This window comes from Bufo bufo, chromosome 3 (genome assembly GCF_905171765.1).
Source record: "Bufo bufo chromosome 3, aBufBuf1.1, whole genome shotgun sequence".
NCBI lineage: Eukaryota > Metazoa > Chordata > Amphibia > Anura > Bufonidae > Bufo > Bufo bufo.
Window position 1 is genome coordinate 340,547,368 of NC_053391.1, and position 13,544 is coordinate 340,560,911.

The 13,544-nt window shown below is 49.0% G+C and overlaps 1 protein-coding gene across 4 annotated transcripts in view; it reads left to right on the plus strand.

Moving 5' to 3' along the window:
- The window catches only part of CDCA8 (cell division cycle associated 8), a 55,084-nt gene that overhangs the window by 28,529 nt on the left and 13,011 nt on the right, over nucleotides 1-13,544 (plus strand). For all 4 annotated transcript variants that reach the window (XM_040421911.1, XM_040421914.1, XM_040421915.1 and 1 more), the window contains one exon: nucleotides 1,194-1,292. In XM_040421911.1, the coding sequence (XP_040277845.1) occupies nucleotides 1,194-1,292 (99 nt within the window). The remainder of the gene's footprint in view (nucleotides 1-1,193; nucleotides 1,293-13,544) is intronic.

The window sequence follows — 13,544 nt, forward strand, 5'->3', positions numbered from 1 at the left end:
AGCACTTTGAGTTTGTTAGCGGAACATCCTTGGGTTAAGAGGTTTGTGACAGCAGTGTCCAAGTTATCTTCGGTCTGTAAAAATAAATTTCCTCCCTGGAGATTTAAATTTGGTCCGCTCTACTTTCACTTCAGACCCCTTCTTCGAGCCTATTGATCTCCCCAAAGATGCTCTCCCTTAAACTTGCATTCCTTCTGGCCATTACTTCGGCTAGAAGGGTTAATGAGATCTCTGCTTTCTCGGTTGACCCTCCCTACTTGGTAATCTTGAAGGATCGGATGGTGATTCTCCTGATCCTTCTTTTTTTACCAAAAGTCTCTTCACTTTTTCACAGTTCTCAGGAGATGGTGTTACCTTCCTTTTGTGCTTCCCCTAAAAATAAGAAGGAATCAGAATTCTGTTTAGATGTTAGGAGTATTTTGCAATATCTACAGGTCACACCCTTGGAGGTCGTCCTCACGTCTGCTGATTGCTTTTATTTCAAGGAGCTAAGAAGGGATCTGCAGCTTCTTCTCCATCTATTGCTAGGTGGATTAGACAAGCCATTTCCTTAGCCTACTCTTCTAAGGGAGTTGTTCCGCCCTCCTGGTTTAGGGCTCACTCTCCAGGGGTGTTGTCATAGGCTCAAAGAAAACAGATTACTGTTAAGTGTAATCCAATATTTCCATCCAACAACTTTGCAACTGTGGGTGTATATTTTCAGTTATGGTCGTAAATGGATGAATTATTAAACATGAGACTAAGGCTCCATTCACACGTCCGCAAAATGGGTCCGCATCCTTTCCGCAATTTTGCGGAATGGGTGCGGACCCATTCATTTTCTATGAGGACGGAATGGATGCGGACAGCACACAGTGTGCTGTCTGCAGCCGCAATTGCGGAGCGCGGCCCCGATTTTGGGTCCGCAGCTCCGCAAAAAGATGGAGCATGTCCTATTCTTGTCCGCAGCTTGCGGACAAGAATAGGCATTTCTATGGGGTTGACGGGCTGGTGTGTTGCGGACCCGCAATTTGCGGGTCCGCAACACACCACGGACATGTGAATGTAGCCTAAAGGTGGTGCATTCAAATTTCAGTGTGCTGTATATTGTTCAGTAGTGTCTGATATCTATTCATTTTAGGTCAATTTCACCTTGGAATGTCAAAGTATTTAATACTTACTATTTGAAATAATGCAAGGTCTGTCTATTGCAGAACAAGTAAAAGGACACGTGCAACGCCCTCCAACAGCAGATTTGCAGACTCTTCAATGGTGGGATACACTCCTATGATCACACCTAAAATTGATACCAGGTAATTAACAAGTATGAAAAGTTAGTAAACTTGAAACAAACACAGGATAACCAACATGCCAATGAGCTGTAGAAGGTGGCAACATTTCAGCCATTATTGTGAACACCTACACCCCCTCTATAGCATAGGTAAAGTATTGCTGTAGTTGTATTCCCCAAACTGATCTTATAGTGGGCATGGAGGAACTTAAGTGGCTTGCTGGGTGGTACAGCTGCCAAGACAAACAATATAGATCCAAACTGTCTTTCACATTGAATCTATTCTAATAAATAAAGAAGTATTGCAATTTTTCCCATTCCACACTACAAATGTTTTTTTTTAGTTTCCAAACACATTTTATGGAGCATTAATTGGTGCCAATAAAAACTCATGCACAGAATAAGCCCTCATGTTGCTACTACAAATGGAAAAAAAAAAGTTATGGCTATTTAAAATCATGTATGAAAAAGGAGACTTTTGTATAACTTACCAGTAAAGTCTCTTTCTCGCTCTTCCTTGGGGGACACAGGAAACCATGGGTATAGCTCTGCTCCCTAGGAGGCGTGACACTAAGTGAAAGCTGTAAGCCCCTCCTCCATCAGCTATACCCTCAGCCTGGAGAGAGAGACTGCCAGTTGCGTGTCCAAGTAGTGAAAGATAACCACCAACCGGAAAAAAACAATTGTCAAGCCCCAACGGGGGCAACCAAGCCGGAACCACAACTGTAAACTCAAATGAAGGGCGGGTGCTGTGTCCCCCAAGGAAGAGCGAGAAAGAGACTTTACTGGTAAGTTATACAAAAGTCTCCTTTTCTCGCCCATTTTCCTTGGGGGACACAGGAAACCATGGGACGTTCCAGAGCAGTCCCAGAAGGGAGGGACCAGAACAACCAGACCAACACCCAGAGGCATCAATCAACTGCCGCCTGCAACACCAGACGGCCTAAAGCAGCGTCAGCCGACGCATGAGTATGCACCCTGTAGAATTTGGTGAAGGTGTGCAAGGAGGACCAAGTGGCCGCCTTGCAAATCTGCTCCGTAGAAGCCCGATTCCTCTGAGCCCAGGAAGCCCCGACCGCTCTAGTGGAGTGAGCGGTAACACCAAGGGGCGGAACCTTGCCCTTGGCGAGATAAGCCTCAGTAACAGCCGTCTTGACAAAACGGGCGATAGCAACTTTGGACGCCGCCATCCCTCTGCGCGACCCTTCCGGAACCACAAAGAGCGAGTCAGTACGCCTGAAAGAGCTGGTTACCTCCAGATAAACCTTCAGCGCCCTGACAACGTCCAGGCGATGAAGCTTCCTCTCCCGGGGGTGGGAAGGGGAAGGACACAAGGAGGGGAGAACGATGTCCTCGTTCAGATGAAAGGTGGAGACCACCTTAGGAAGGAAGGAAGGGACCGGACGAAGAACCACCTTGTCCTGGTGGAACACTAGGAAAGGTTCCAGACAGGAGAGTGCAGCCAATTCGGACACCCTCCGAAGAGAGGTGACGGCTACAAGGAAAATAACCTTGCAGGACAGAAGCCGCAAGGAAACAGTCCGCAGAGGCTCGAAAGGAGAAGCCTGGAGCGCAGAGAGAACCAGGTTCAGGTCCCAGGGCGGTACGGAGGAACCGCGTGAGCCACGCCCTGAAGGAAAGTCTTGACAGGACCAAGGGGGGCCAGTGGGCGCTGAAACAAAATGGACAGCGCAGACACCTGACCCTTCAAAGAACTAAGACCCAGACCTTGGGCAAGGCCACTCTGAAGGAAAGACAAAACGGTGGGGAGAGAAAAGCGGAGCGAAGGAATCCCCAGATCGGCACAGAACCCCAAATAGGTCCTCCAGGTCCTATAATAGATCCTAGAAGAGGACGGCTTACGAGCGCGGATCATGGTGCGGACGACGTCCGCAGAAAAACCCCTACGCGTCAGGACGGTGGTCTCAACAGCCACGCCGTCAAACGTAGGGACCTTAAACGCGGGTGGAAGATCGGTCCCTGAGAGAGAAGATGTTCCCTGGCGGGCAGCGGCCAGGGCGCGTCTGCCAGGAGCAGCATGAGGTCTGCGTACCAAGACCGGCGGGGCCAGTCCGGAGCGACCAGAATCACTGAGACTCCTTCCGCCGCGATCTTCCGAAGGACCTTGGGCAGGAGTGGGATGGGGGGGGAATATGTATGGACGTGCGAAGCCTCGCCAAGGAAGAACGAGGGCGTCGGCTCCGCAAGCTCCCGGATCCCTGGCCCTGGACAGATAGGCGGGGACCTTGTGATTGAACTTGGAGGCCATGAGGTCCACGTCCGGCATGCCCCAACGAAGGCAAATGGCCTCGAACACCTCCGGGTGAAGAGACCACTCGCCGGGGTCGACGGTGGTGCGACTGAGGAAGTCCGCCGCCCAATTGTCCACCCCTGGAATAAAAATTGCAGATAGAGCCGGGACGTGGGCTTCCGCCCAAAGGAGAATGCTGGTGACCTCCCGCATCGCTGCTGCGCTGCGAGTGCCCCCCTGGTGGTTTATGTACGCCACGGCCGTGGCGTTGTCCGATTGCACATGAACTGGATGACCCCGCAGCAGATGAGTCCAGTGTCGCAGAGACAGAAGGGCCGCTCTCGGCTCCAGGACATTGATCGAGAGTTTGGACTCCGATGGAGACCAAATGCCCTGGACGGATCGGGGAGGAAACAAGCCTCCCCAGCCTAAGAGACTGGCATCGGTTGTAACCACCAGCCAGTTGAGCGGCAGAAAGGACTTGCCCAGAAGAGGGGCCTGTAACCACCAGCGGAGAGATGACCGCACCGGAGGCGATAGACGGAAGGGATGGTCCAGAGACTCCGGCGATTTGTCCCAGGAGGAGAGGATCGCCCGTTGGAGAGGGCGGGAGTGAAACTGCGCAAATGGGATCGCCTCGAAGCAGGCAACCATCTGCCCCAAGACCCGCATGCAGAAGCGGAAGGACGGTCGACGGTGGAGAAGGAGACCCCGAATCGCCCGACGGAGGGTCAGACGTTTTTCCGAGGGAAGACGTACCTCCGCCGCTCCCGTGTCTAAAAGCATTCCCAGGAAGACCAGATGTCTGGAGGGGGGAAGGGAGGACATGGGGAAGTTGATGACCCAACCGAACCTCGCCAGGGTCTCTAGAGTGAGATCCGCGCTGGCAGCCGCTTGAGAAAGGGAAGGAGCCTTGATGAGGATATCGTCCAAGTACGGCAGCAGAAAAACACCCCTAGAGCGGAGTAAGGCCAAAACCGGGGCCAGGACCTTGGTGAACACCCGGGGGGCTGTCGCCAGCCCAAAGGGAAGGGCGACAAATTGGAAGTGAAGGTCCCCCACGGCGAATCGGAGGAAGCGATGGTGACACCGGGCTACCGGAACATGGAGGTAGGCATCCTGTATATCGATGGAAGACATGAAATCTCCCCGCTCCAGGGAAGCCACCGCGGAACGGAGGGACTCCATCCGAAACCGTCGAAGGAGGAGAAAACGGTTGAGCCTTTTGAGGTCCAAAATGGGCCGCACCGAACCTCCCTTCTTGGGAACTACAAAGAGGTTCGAATAGAACCCTTGGAACCTTTCCTCTAGAGGAACGGGGGTAATCACCCCCCTGTCCAGTAAGGCTTGAACAGCCGCGCAGAACGCGGCCGCGCTTTTCGGGTCCCGCGGAGGGCGGGAGCGAAAGAACCGATCTGGAGGGAAGGACGCGAATTCGATTTTGTATCCGGAAGACACAATTTCGAGAGCCCAGGCGTCGGAGACGTGAGCCATCCAGACGTCCCTGAAAAGGAGGAGCCGGCCCCCCACCCGGGTGGGTGGGGGCGCACCTTCAGGCAGAGGACTGCTTTGCTGCGGGTGTGCGGGCAGCCTGCGGCCTGCGCCAGGAGGGCTGCGCCCGAAAAAACGGCTTCCTACGCTTATCCTGGGGAGGGGCCGAAGCGGCAGCTGCGGGGCGAGCCCCAGAGGTCCTGCGGGAGGACCGAAAACGAGACGCACCAGGGCGTCCACGGGGGGCGCCCCTGGCTTGGGGTTGAGGAAGATGGGTGCTTTTACCACCCGTGGCTTCCGAAATAAGCTTGTCTAGGCGGGCCCCGAAAAGGCGGGAACCCGCAAAAGGTAGCCCCGCCAAGGAACGTTTGGAGGCAGCGTCCGCTTTCCAAACCTTCAGCCAGAGTTCCCTCCTGACGGAAACGGCCAGGGCGGAGGAGCGTGCTATAAGGGCTCCCGCATCAAGGGAGGCCTCACAAACAAAATTTCCAGCCCGAACAATAAGCTGGGCCAAGGAACGTAGGTCCTGGATGGGGACGTCCGAGTCCAACTCCTGCTCCAGCTGCATACCCCAAGCAGAGATTGCTTTACCCGCCCAGGCAGAGGCAAAAACCGGTCTGAGGGCAGAACCGGAGGCAGCAAAAATGCCCTTGGAAAGGGACTCCATACGACGGTCCTCCGCTGACTGAAGAGAGGACCCGTCGGGAACAGGAATGGCCGTGGTCTTTGACAGACGGGCCACAGGGGGGTCCACTTTGGGTGGGAACGACCAGGTGGCCACGACATCGGCTGGAAAAGGATAGCAAATATCCAGCTTCTTGGGATTGACAAAACGGGCGTCCGGGCGAGCCCAAGCCTTAGACACCACGGAAGAGAAATCAGAGTGGATTGGAAAGACTTTGGAGGCCTGCTTGGTTCTGATAAAGGAGACTCTAGCTGCGTCAGAGCTAGGGGGGTCATCTTGCACTTTAAAGGTGTCACGAATATCAGAGATGAGTTGACCCATCGCTGAGGCTAGCTTGGACGGCAGGGCCGAGTCCATTTCCAAATCCGAAGCCGCCAATTCACCTTCAGAGGGGGAAACCTTTGGAGAGGAGAGGCCCGTCTGAGTGCGCACGCGTGGCGGAGAGAGAGGCATCCGAGGAGGAGGCGCGCTCTACTCTAAAACGCTTCTGAGAGTGCCTAGCTCGGGAAGGGTCACTAAGAGAGGGTGAACCCGCCGCAGCGGCAGAAGCGGTGGACCCGGAGGGTGCGACAGTAAGAGTTGCATCCTGCGGGGTAGGTGGCCTGTCTATTAGGCGGCCCACGACATGGGTGAGGCTTTCCACGGCCTGGGACAGGGATCTAGCCCAGTCAGGCGGGTCAGAGGAAGCAGGGAGCGACACAGCAGGCGACTGAGGCTGCGGTGGAGCCCGGCATGCAGGACAGTGCGGATCAGACTGCCCCCGGGGAAAAGGTTCCCTACAAGCGGTACAGGCATGGTACCAAGGCTTGGCGGCTGCAGAAGGGTCTGACATGGTGAAAAAAATGTTGCACTTAAAGGGGGAGACCCCAGAGAAAAAACGGAACAGGGATTACTCAGGCAGCAGCACTGGTGGCACGGAGGGGGTTAACAGTCCTACCAGACCCGCGGACAGCTCAAGCGGCAGTAGTAAGGGCAGCAGACTGAAGGAGGCTGTGGAGGAGTGGCAGCAGGCACGGAGGGTGACTCCTGAGGAAAGATGAAGAGCTTCAGGATCGGACGGCAGCAGAGGATTCCACGCAGCACTAGAGATGTGCTGCCCGACGAAGCAGGAAGCAGTGGAGCGCATGTGGGGAAGCTCCGCCCCCCCCGCCGCGCTGAAGGAGAAGGCAGAGCCGCGCGCGGCAAAATGATTTAACCCCCAAAAAAGATGAAGTGCCGGCCAAGCTAAAATGGCGCAGTTCGCACCAAGTACGCGGCCCCCGCCGCGCCTGGATGAGGCAGGCGACCTCCTGCCCACAGCCGTCCCCCTGATGCCCTGCCGCTGGAGAAGACCGAAGTCCCCCCCAAAGGATGCCCGGTAAGTTGCCGGCCCTGTTATGCCCATAAGAGCCCCCAAGAGAAAAAGTGTCCCTGAAAAGGGGCACCGAACCTCCCAGCTGGGATGGTAGGGAATGTGGGGAGGCGGTCTAACTGAAGTTCCCCCTCACCATTAAGGTGCCCCCAATGAAAATGTGCCCCTGAAAGGGAGAGGAGAGGGGGGGGGTTGGGGGGAGGATGATGATGGATGGAAAACGCTTGTGGGTCGTAGCAGCGGTGGGAGGGAAAGGGGGAGGCTGGAGCAGCCACTCTCACCATCCGCTGTCTTCACCCTCAATCCATCCAGCAGGGTCGCCCCTTCAGCTACTGGCACCGCAGTGGCAGGAAGCCGGGGGAGGGACTTGGCGTGCGGGCGACCCTTGAGCTGGCGGGACGCAGGGGAGCGAGGCTGTCCTGGTCCACCTTGTCTTCTGTGGGGGAGGCGGCAGTGCGGAATTACCGGCACTGGCGCAACTCAACCCCGGGAGAAACAGAGGGGTCTAGTGCGCCTCTGTTGTCCCTGCAAGTAGAAAAAAACCGAATTAAAAACAACAAATAACGCAAAAAATAAAAAATTATAGGAAAGCGACCCTGCCTAAGCAGGGAGTGTCTTGCCTCCTTGGACACTAAGCAAAAACTGGCAGTCTCTCTCTCCAGGCTGAGGGTATAGCTGATGGAGGAGGGGCTTACAGCTTTCACTTAGTGTCACGCCTCCTAGGGAGCAGAGCTATACCCATGGTTTCCTGTGTCCCCCAAGAAAAATGGGCGAGAAATTAGTTTAGTCCTTAACCCTTTCATGACCAGTCTTTGTAATGATGAATCATTGGTGCTAGAGGGAGTCTATGGAGCTGAGCTCACTCCGAATGCGAGGTTGCCAGCGGTGCAAAACAGCTGAAACTCATCCAACATGACTAGGATTGGAGAACTCTAATCCTGGTCAGATGCTGCAGTCAATACCATCCACAGCATCTGAGCGGTTAGTAAGAGGGACGGGGTTCCCTCTGATTGGCACCCATGCAACAATATCATGGGGTGGTGAGGCCTGGAATTTTGTGATGGCTCCTAGTCTTGCCTTAGTAAACTGCCTATTAATTCCTGGTGCAAGAAGCCTGTGAAGAAAAAAAAAGTAGTAAGTATACTATTGCATTCTGTAGTATACATAATTGTATTTTGAAGTTTTTTAGGTGGACTAAAAAAAACATTTTTTTTAATAGAAAAAGAAATGTAATCCCTTGTTTTCCAATTTTACATCTAAAAAAAAGAATAAAATACACGATTGGTATGTCTACACCGTCGGTGTTGAATTATAAAAATATTTAACCTGTACATATGAAAACCAATCAGAATGCCTAGATTGCTGTCTATTGGTCACCTCGCCCCCGAAAAAAAGTAATAAGTGAACAAAAAGTCGTACCTACTAAAAAATGGTACAAATAAAAACTACTGCACAACCAGCTCTGTCGATAAAAATTTAAAATATTCTGATATCCATAGTTTTTTTTTTTATAAGTAGTAAAACATAAACTATACAAATTTGGTATCATTGTAATTGTATTGTCCCAGAGAATAAGGTAGTCATGTCATTTTTGCATATTGAACACTGTAAGGCCCCCTGCACACGGCCGTTTTTTTCCCCCGTTTACTGGCTGTTTTTTGCCTTCCGTTTACGGTCCGTATACGGAACCATTCATTTCAATGGTTCCGCAAAAAAAACGGAATGTACTCCGTATGCATTCCGTTTCCGTATTTCAGTTTTTCCGTTCCAACATAGAACATGTCCTATTATTGCCCGCAAATCACGCTCTGTGGCTCCATTCAAGTCAATGGGTCCGCAAAAAAAGGAACACATACGGAAATGCATCCGTATGTTTTCCGTTCTGTTTTTTGCTGAACCATCTATTGAAAATGTTATGCCCAGCCCAATTTTATCTATGTAATTACTGTATACTGTATATGCCATACAGAAAAACGGAACACAACGGAACAACGGATCTGTGAAAAAACGGACCGCAAAACACTGAAAAAGCCATACGGTCGTGTGCAATAGGCCTAAAACAAAACTCTGAAAAAAAGCAATTCCATCGCTGTTTTTTGTTATGAAAATACATGTCTCACACTAAACAAGTCATCATACGGCTTTGTCAATTCAAAAGTAAAAAAGTTATGGCTCTTAGAAGGCAGAGGATTAGAGGTTATCCAGGATTTTGATTTCAATGTCCTATCCTTAGTATAAGCCAAAAAGAAAAACGCACATATTGGGTATCGCCGCCTCTGTAACGACCAGCTCTATAAATATCACATGATCCTCCCCGTCCGATAAACACCATAAAAAAATAGAAACTATGTAAAAAAAAAAAAAAACATTTTTGTCACCTTACATCACAAAAAGTGCAACACCAAGTGATCAAAAAGGCATATGTCCCACAAAATGGTACCAATAAAACCGTCACCTCATCCACAAAAAATGAGGCCTTGCATAAGAAAATCGCTCAAATAAAACTTTAGCTCTCAGAGCATTTTTTGTTTAAAAAATGCTGTTAAAGTGAAATAAAAAAAAAAAAAGGTAGACCTTTAAAGAATTGCTGCGTCCGTAACAACCAGCTCTATGAAAAAATATCACCTGACCAAACCTCTTAGATGAACATTATAAAAACAGCGCCAAAAAAGCTATTTTTTGTCACCTAACATCACATAAAGTGCAACGCCAAGCGATTTAAAAAGGCGTATTACCGCTAAAATAGTACAGTCACCTCGTCCCGCAAAAAAATTAGGGCCTAACTGACAATCGGTCAAAAAATAAAAAAGCTATGGCTCTCAACTATGGAGACACTAAAACATAATTTTTTGGGTTTCAAAAATGCTGCTATTGTGTAAAACTTAAATAAATAAGAAAAATATACATATTGCCACGTCCGTAACAATCTGCTCTATAAAAATTTCACATGACCTAACACGCTGTAAAAATAAATAAAAACTGCTAAAACAACCAATTTTTTGGTCACCTTGCCCCATAAGTGTAATAATGAATGATCAAAAACTCTAATGTACCGCTCCATCCTCAATGCGCCGGTGACGTTACATCTACACCCGGCGCAGGCGCACTGAGGAAGGAGCGGCCGAGCGAGCGTCCTCCCCTCAGTGCGCCTGCGCCGACTGAAGGTACGTATGAGAGGAGGATGCGGCTGCTACCAGCACAACAAGTAGCCGCCCTACTTGCTGGTAGACAGGTAATTTGCATATGATAAAAGTCCGTTTTTTGAATTATCTACTGAACGAAAATGATTAACATTATCTATTGATATATCGCAGTATAGGGATAAGTAGCAAAAAAAAAAAACACTTTAGTGGGGTGACAGAAGCCCTTTAACCACCTCAGCCCCCAGTGCTTAAACACCCTGAAAGACCAGGCCACTTTTTACACTTCTGACCTACACTACTTTCACCGTTTATTGCTCGGTCATGCAACTTACCACCCAAATGAATTTTACCTCCTTTTCTTCTCACTAATAGAGCTTTCATTTGGTGGTATTTCATTGCTGCTGACATTTTTACTTTTTTTGTTATTAATCGAAATTTAACGATTTTTTTGCAAAATAATGACATTTTTCACTTTCAGTTGTAAAATTTTGCAAAAAAAACGAGATCCATATATAAATTTTGCTCTAAATTTATTGTTCTACATGTCTTTGATTAAAAAAAAAATGTTTGGGTAAAAAAAAAAATGGTTTGGGTAAGTTATAGCGTTTACAAACTATGGTACAAAAATGTGAATTTCCGCTTTTTGAAGCAGCTCTGACTTTCTGAGCACCTGTCATGTTTCCTGAGGTTCTACAATGGCCAGACAGTACAAACACCCCACAAATGACCCCATTTCGGAAAGTACACACCCTAAGGTATTCGCTGATGGGCATAGTGAGTTCATAGAACTTTTTATTTTTTGTCACAAGTTAGTGGAAAATGATGATTTTTTTTTTTTTTTTTTCTTTTCTTACAAAGTCTCATATTCCACTAACTTGTGACAAAAAATAAAAACTTCTATGAACTCACTATGCCCATCAGCGAATACCTTGGGGTCTCTTCTTTCCAAAATGGGGTCACTTGTGGGGTGGTTATACTGCCCTGGCATTCTAGGGGCCCAAATGTGTGGTAAGGAGTTTGAAATCAAATTCTGTAAAAAATGACCTGTGAAATCCGAAAGGTGCTCTTTGGAATATGGGCCCCTTTGCCCACCTAGGCTGCAAAAAAGTGTCACATCTGGTATCTCCGTACTCAGGAGAAGGTGGGGAATGTGTTTTGGGGTGTCATTCTATATATACCCATGCTGGGTGAGAGAAATATCTTGGTCAAATGCCAACTTTGTATAAAAAAATGGGAAAAGTTGTCTTTTGCCAAGATATTTCTCTCACCCAGCATGGGTATATGTAAAATGACACCCCAAAACACATTCCCCAACTTCTCCTGAGTACGGAGATACCAGATGTGTGACACTTTTTTGCAGCCTAGGTGGGCAAAGGGGCCCATATTCCAAAGAGCACCTTTCGGATTTCACAGGTCATTTTTTACAGAATTTGATTTCAAACTCCTTACCACACATTTGGGCCCCTAGAATGCTAGGGCAGTATAACTACCCCACAAGTGACCCCATTTTGGAAAGAAGAGACCCCAAGGTATTCGCTGATGGGCATAGTGAGTTTATGGAAGTTTTTATTTTTTGTCACAAGTTAGTGGAATATGAGACTTTGTATGAAAAAAAAAAAAAAAAAAAAAAAAAATCATCATTTTCCACTAACTTGTGACAAAAAATAAAAAATTCTAGGAACTCGCCATGCCCCTCACGGAATACCTTGGGGTGTCTTCTTTCCAAAATGGGGTCACTTGTGGGGTAGTTATACTGCCCTGGCATTTTCCAGGGGCCCTAATGTGTGGTAAGTAGGTAAATGACCTGTGAAATCCTAAAGGTGCTCTTTGGAATATGGGCCCCTTTGCCCACCTAGGCTGCAAAAAAGTGTCACACATGTGGTATCGCCGTATTCAGGAGAAGTTGGGGAATGTGTTTTGGGGTGTCATTTTACATATACCCTTGCTGGGTGAGAGAAATATCTTGACAAAAGACAACTTTTCCCATTTTTTTATACAAAGTTGGCATTTGACCAAGATATTTCTCTCACCCAGCATGGGTATATGTAAAATGACACCCCAAAACACATTCCCCAACTTCTCCTGAGTACGGCGATACCAGATGTGTGACACTTTTTTGCAGCCTAGATGCGCAAAGGTGCCCAAATTCCTTTTAGGAGGGCATTTTTAGACATTTGGATACCAGACTTCTTCTCACGCTTTGGGGCCCCTAGAATGCCAGGGCAGTATAAATACCCCACATGTGACCTCATTTTGGAAAGAAGACACCCCAAGGTATTCAATGAGGGGCATGGCGAGTTCATCGAAATTTTTTTTTTTTGGCACAAGTTAGCGGAAATTGATATTTTTAATTTTTTTTCTCACAAAGTCTCCCGTTCCGCTAACTTGGGACAAAAATTTCAATCTTTCATGGACTCAATATGCCCCTCACGGAATACCTGGGGGTGTCTTCTTTCCGAAATGGGGTCACATGTGGGGTATTTATACTGCCCTGGCATTCTAGGGGCCCTAAAGCGTGAGAAGAAGTCTGGAATATAAATGTCTAAAAAATTTTACGCATTTGGATTCCGTGAGGGGTATGGTGACTTCATGTGAGATTTTATTTTTTGACACAAGTTAGTGGAATATGAGACTTTGTAAGAAAAAAAAGAAAAAATTCCGCTAACTTGGGCCAAAAAAATGTCTGAATGGAGCCTTACAGAGGGGTGATCAATGACAGGGGGGGTGATCAATGACAGGGGGGGTGATCAATGACAGGGGGGTGATCAGGGAGTCTATATGGGGTGATAACCACAGTCATTGATCATGCCCCTGTAAGGCTTCATTCAGACGTCCGGATGCGTTTTGCGGATCCGATCCATCTATCAGTGGATCCGTAAAAATCATGCGGACGTCTGAATGGAGCTTTACCCCCCTGTCATTGATCAACCCCCTGTAATCAATGACAGGGGGGTGATCAGGGAGTCTATATGGGGTGATCAGGGGCTAATAAGGGGTTAATAAGTGACGGGGGGGGGGGGGTGTAGTGTAGTGGTGCTTGGTGCTACTTTACTGAGCTACCTGTGTCCTCTGGTGGTCGATCCAAACAAAGGGGACCACCAGAGGACCAGGTAGCAGGTATATTAGACGCTGTTATCAAAACAGCGTCTAATATACCTGTTAGGGGTTAAAAAAAAACACATCTCCAGCCTGCCAGCGAACGATCGCCGCTGGCAGGCTGGAGATCAACTCTCTTACCTTCCGTTCCTGTGAGCGCGCGCGCCTGTGTGCGCGCGTTCACAGGAAATCTCGCGTCTCGCAAGAGGACGCGCCGGCGCGTCCAGGAGGAATGAATCAACCACCTCCAGGACGCG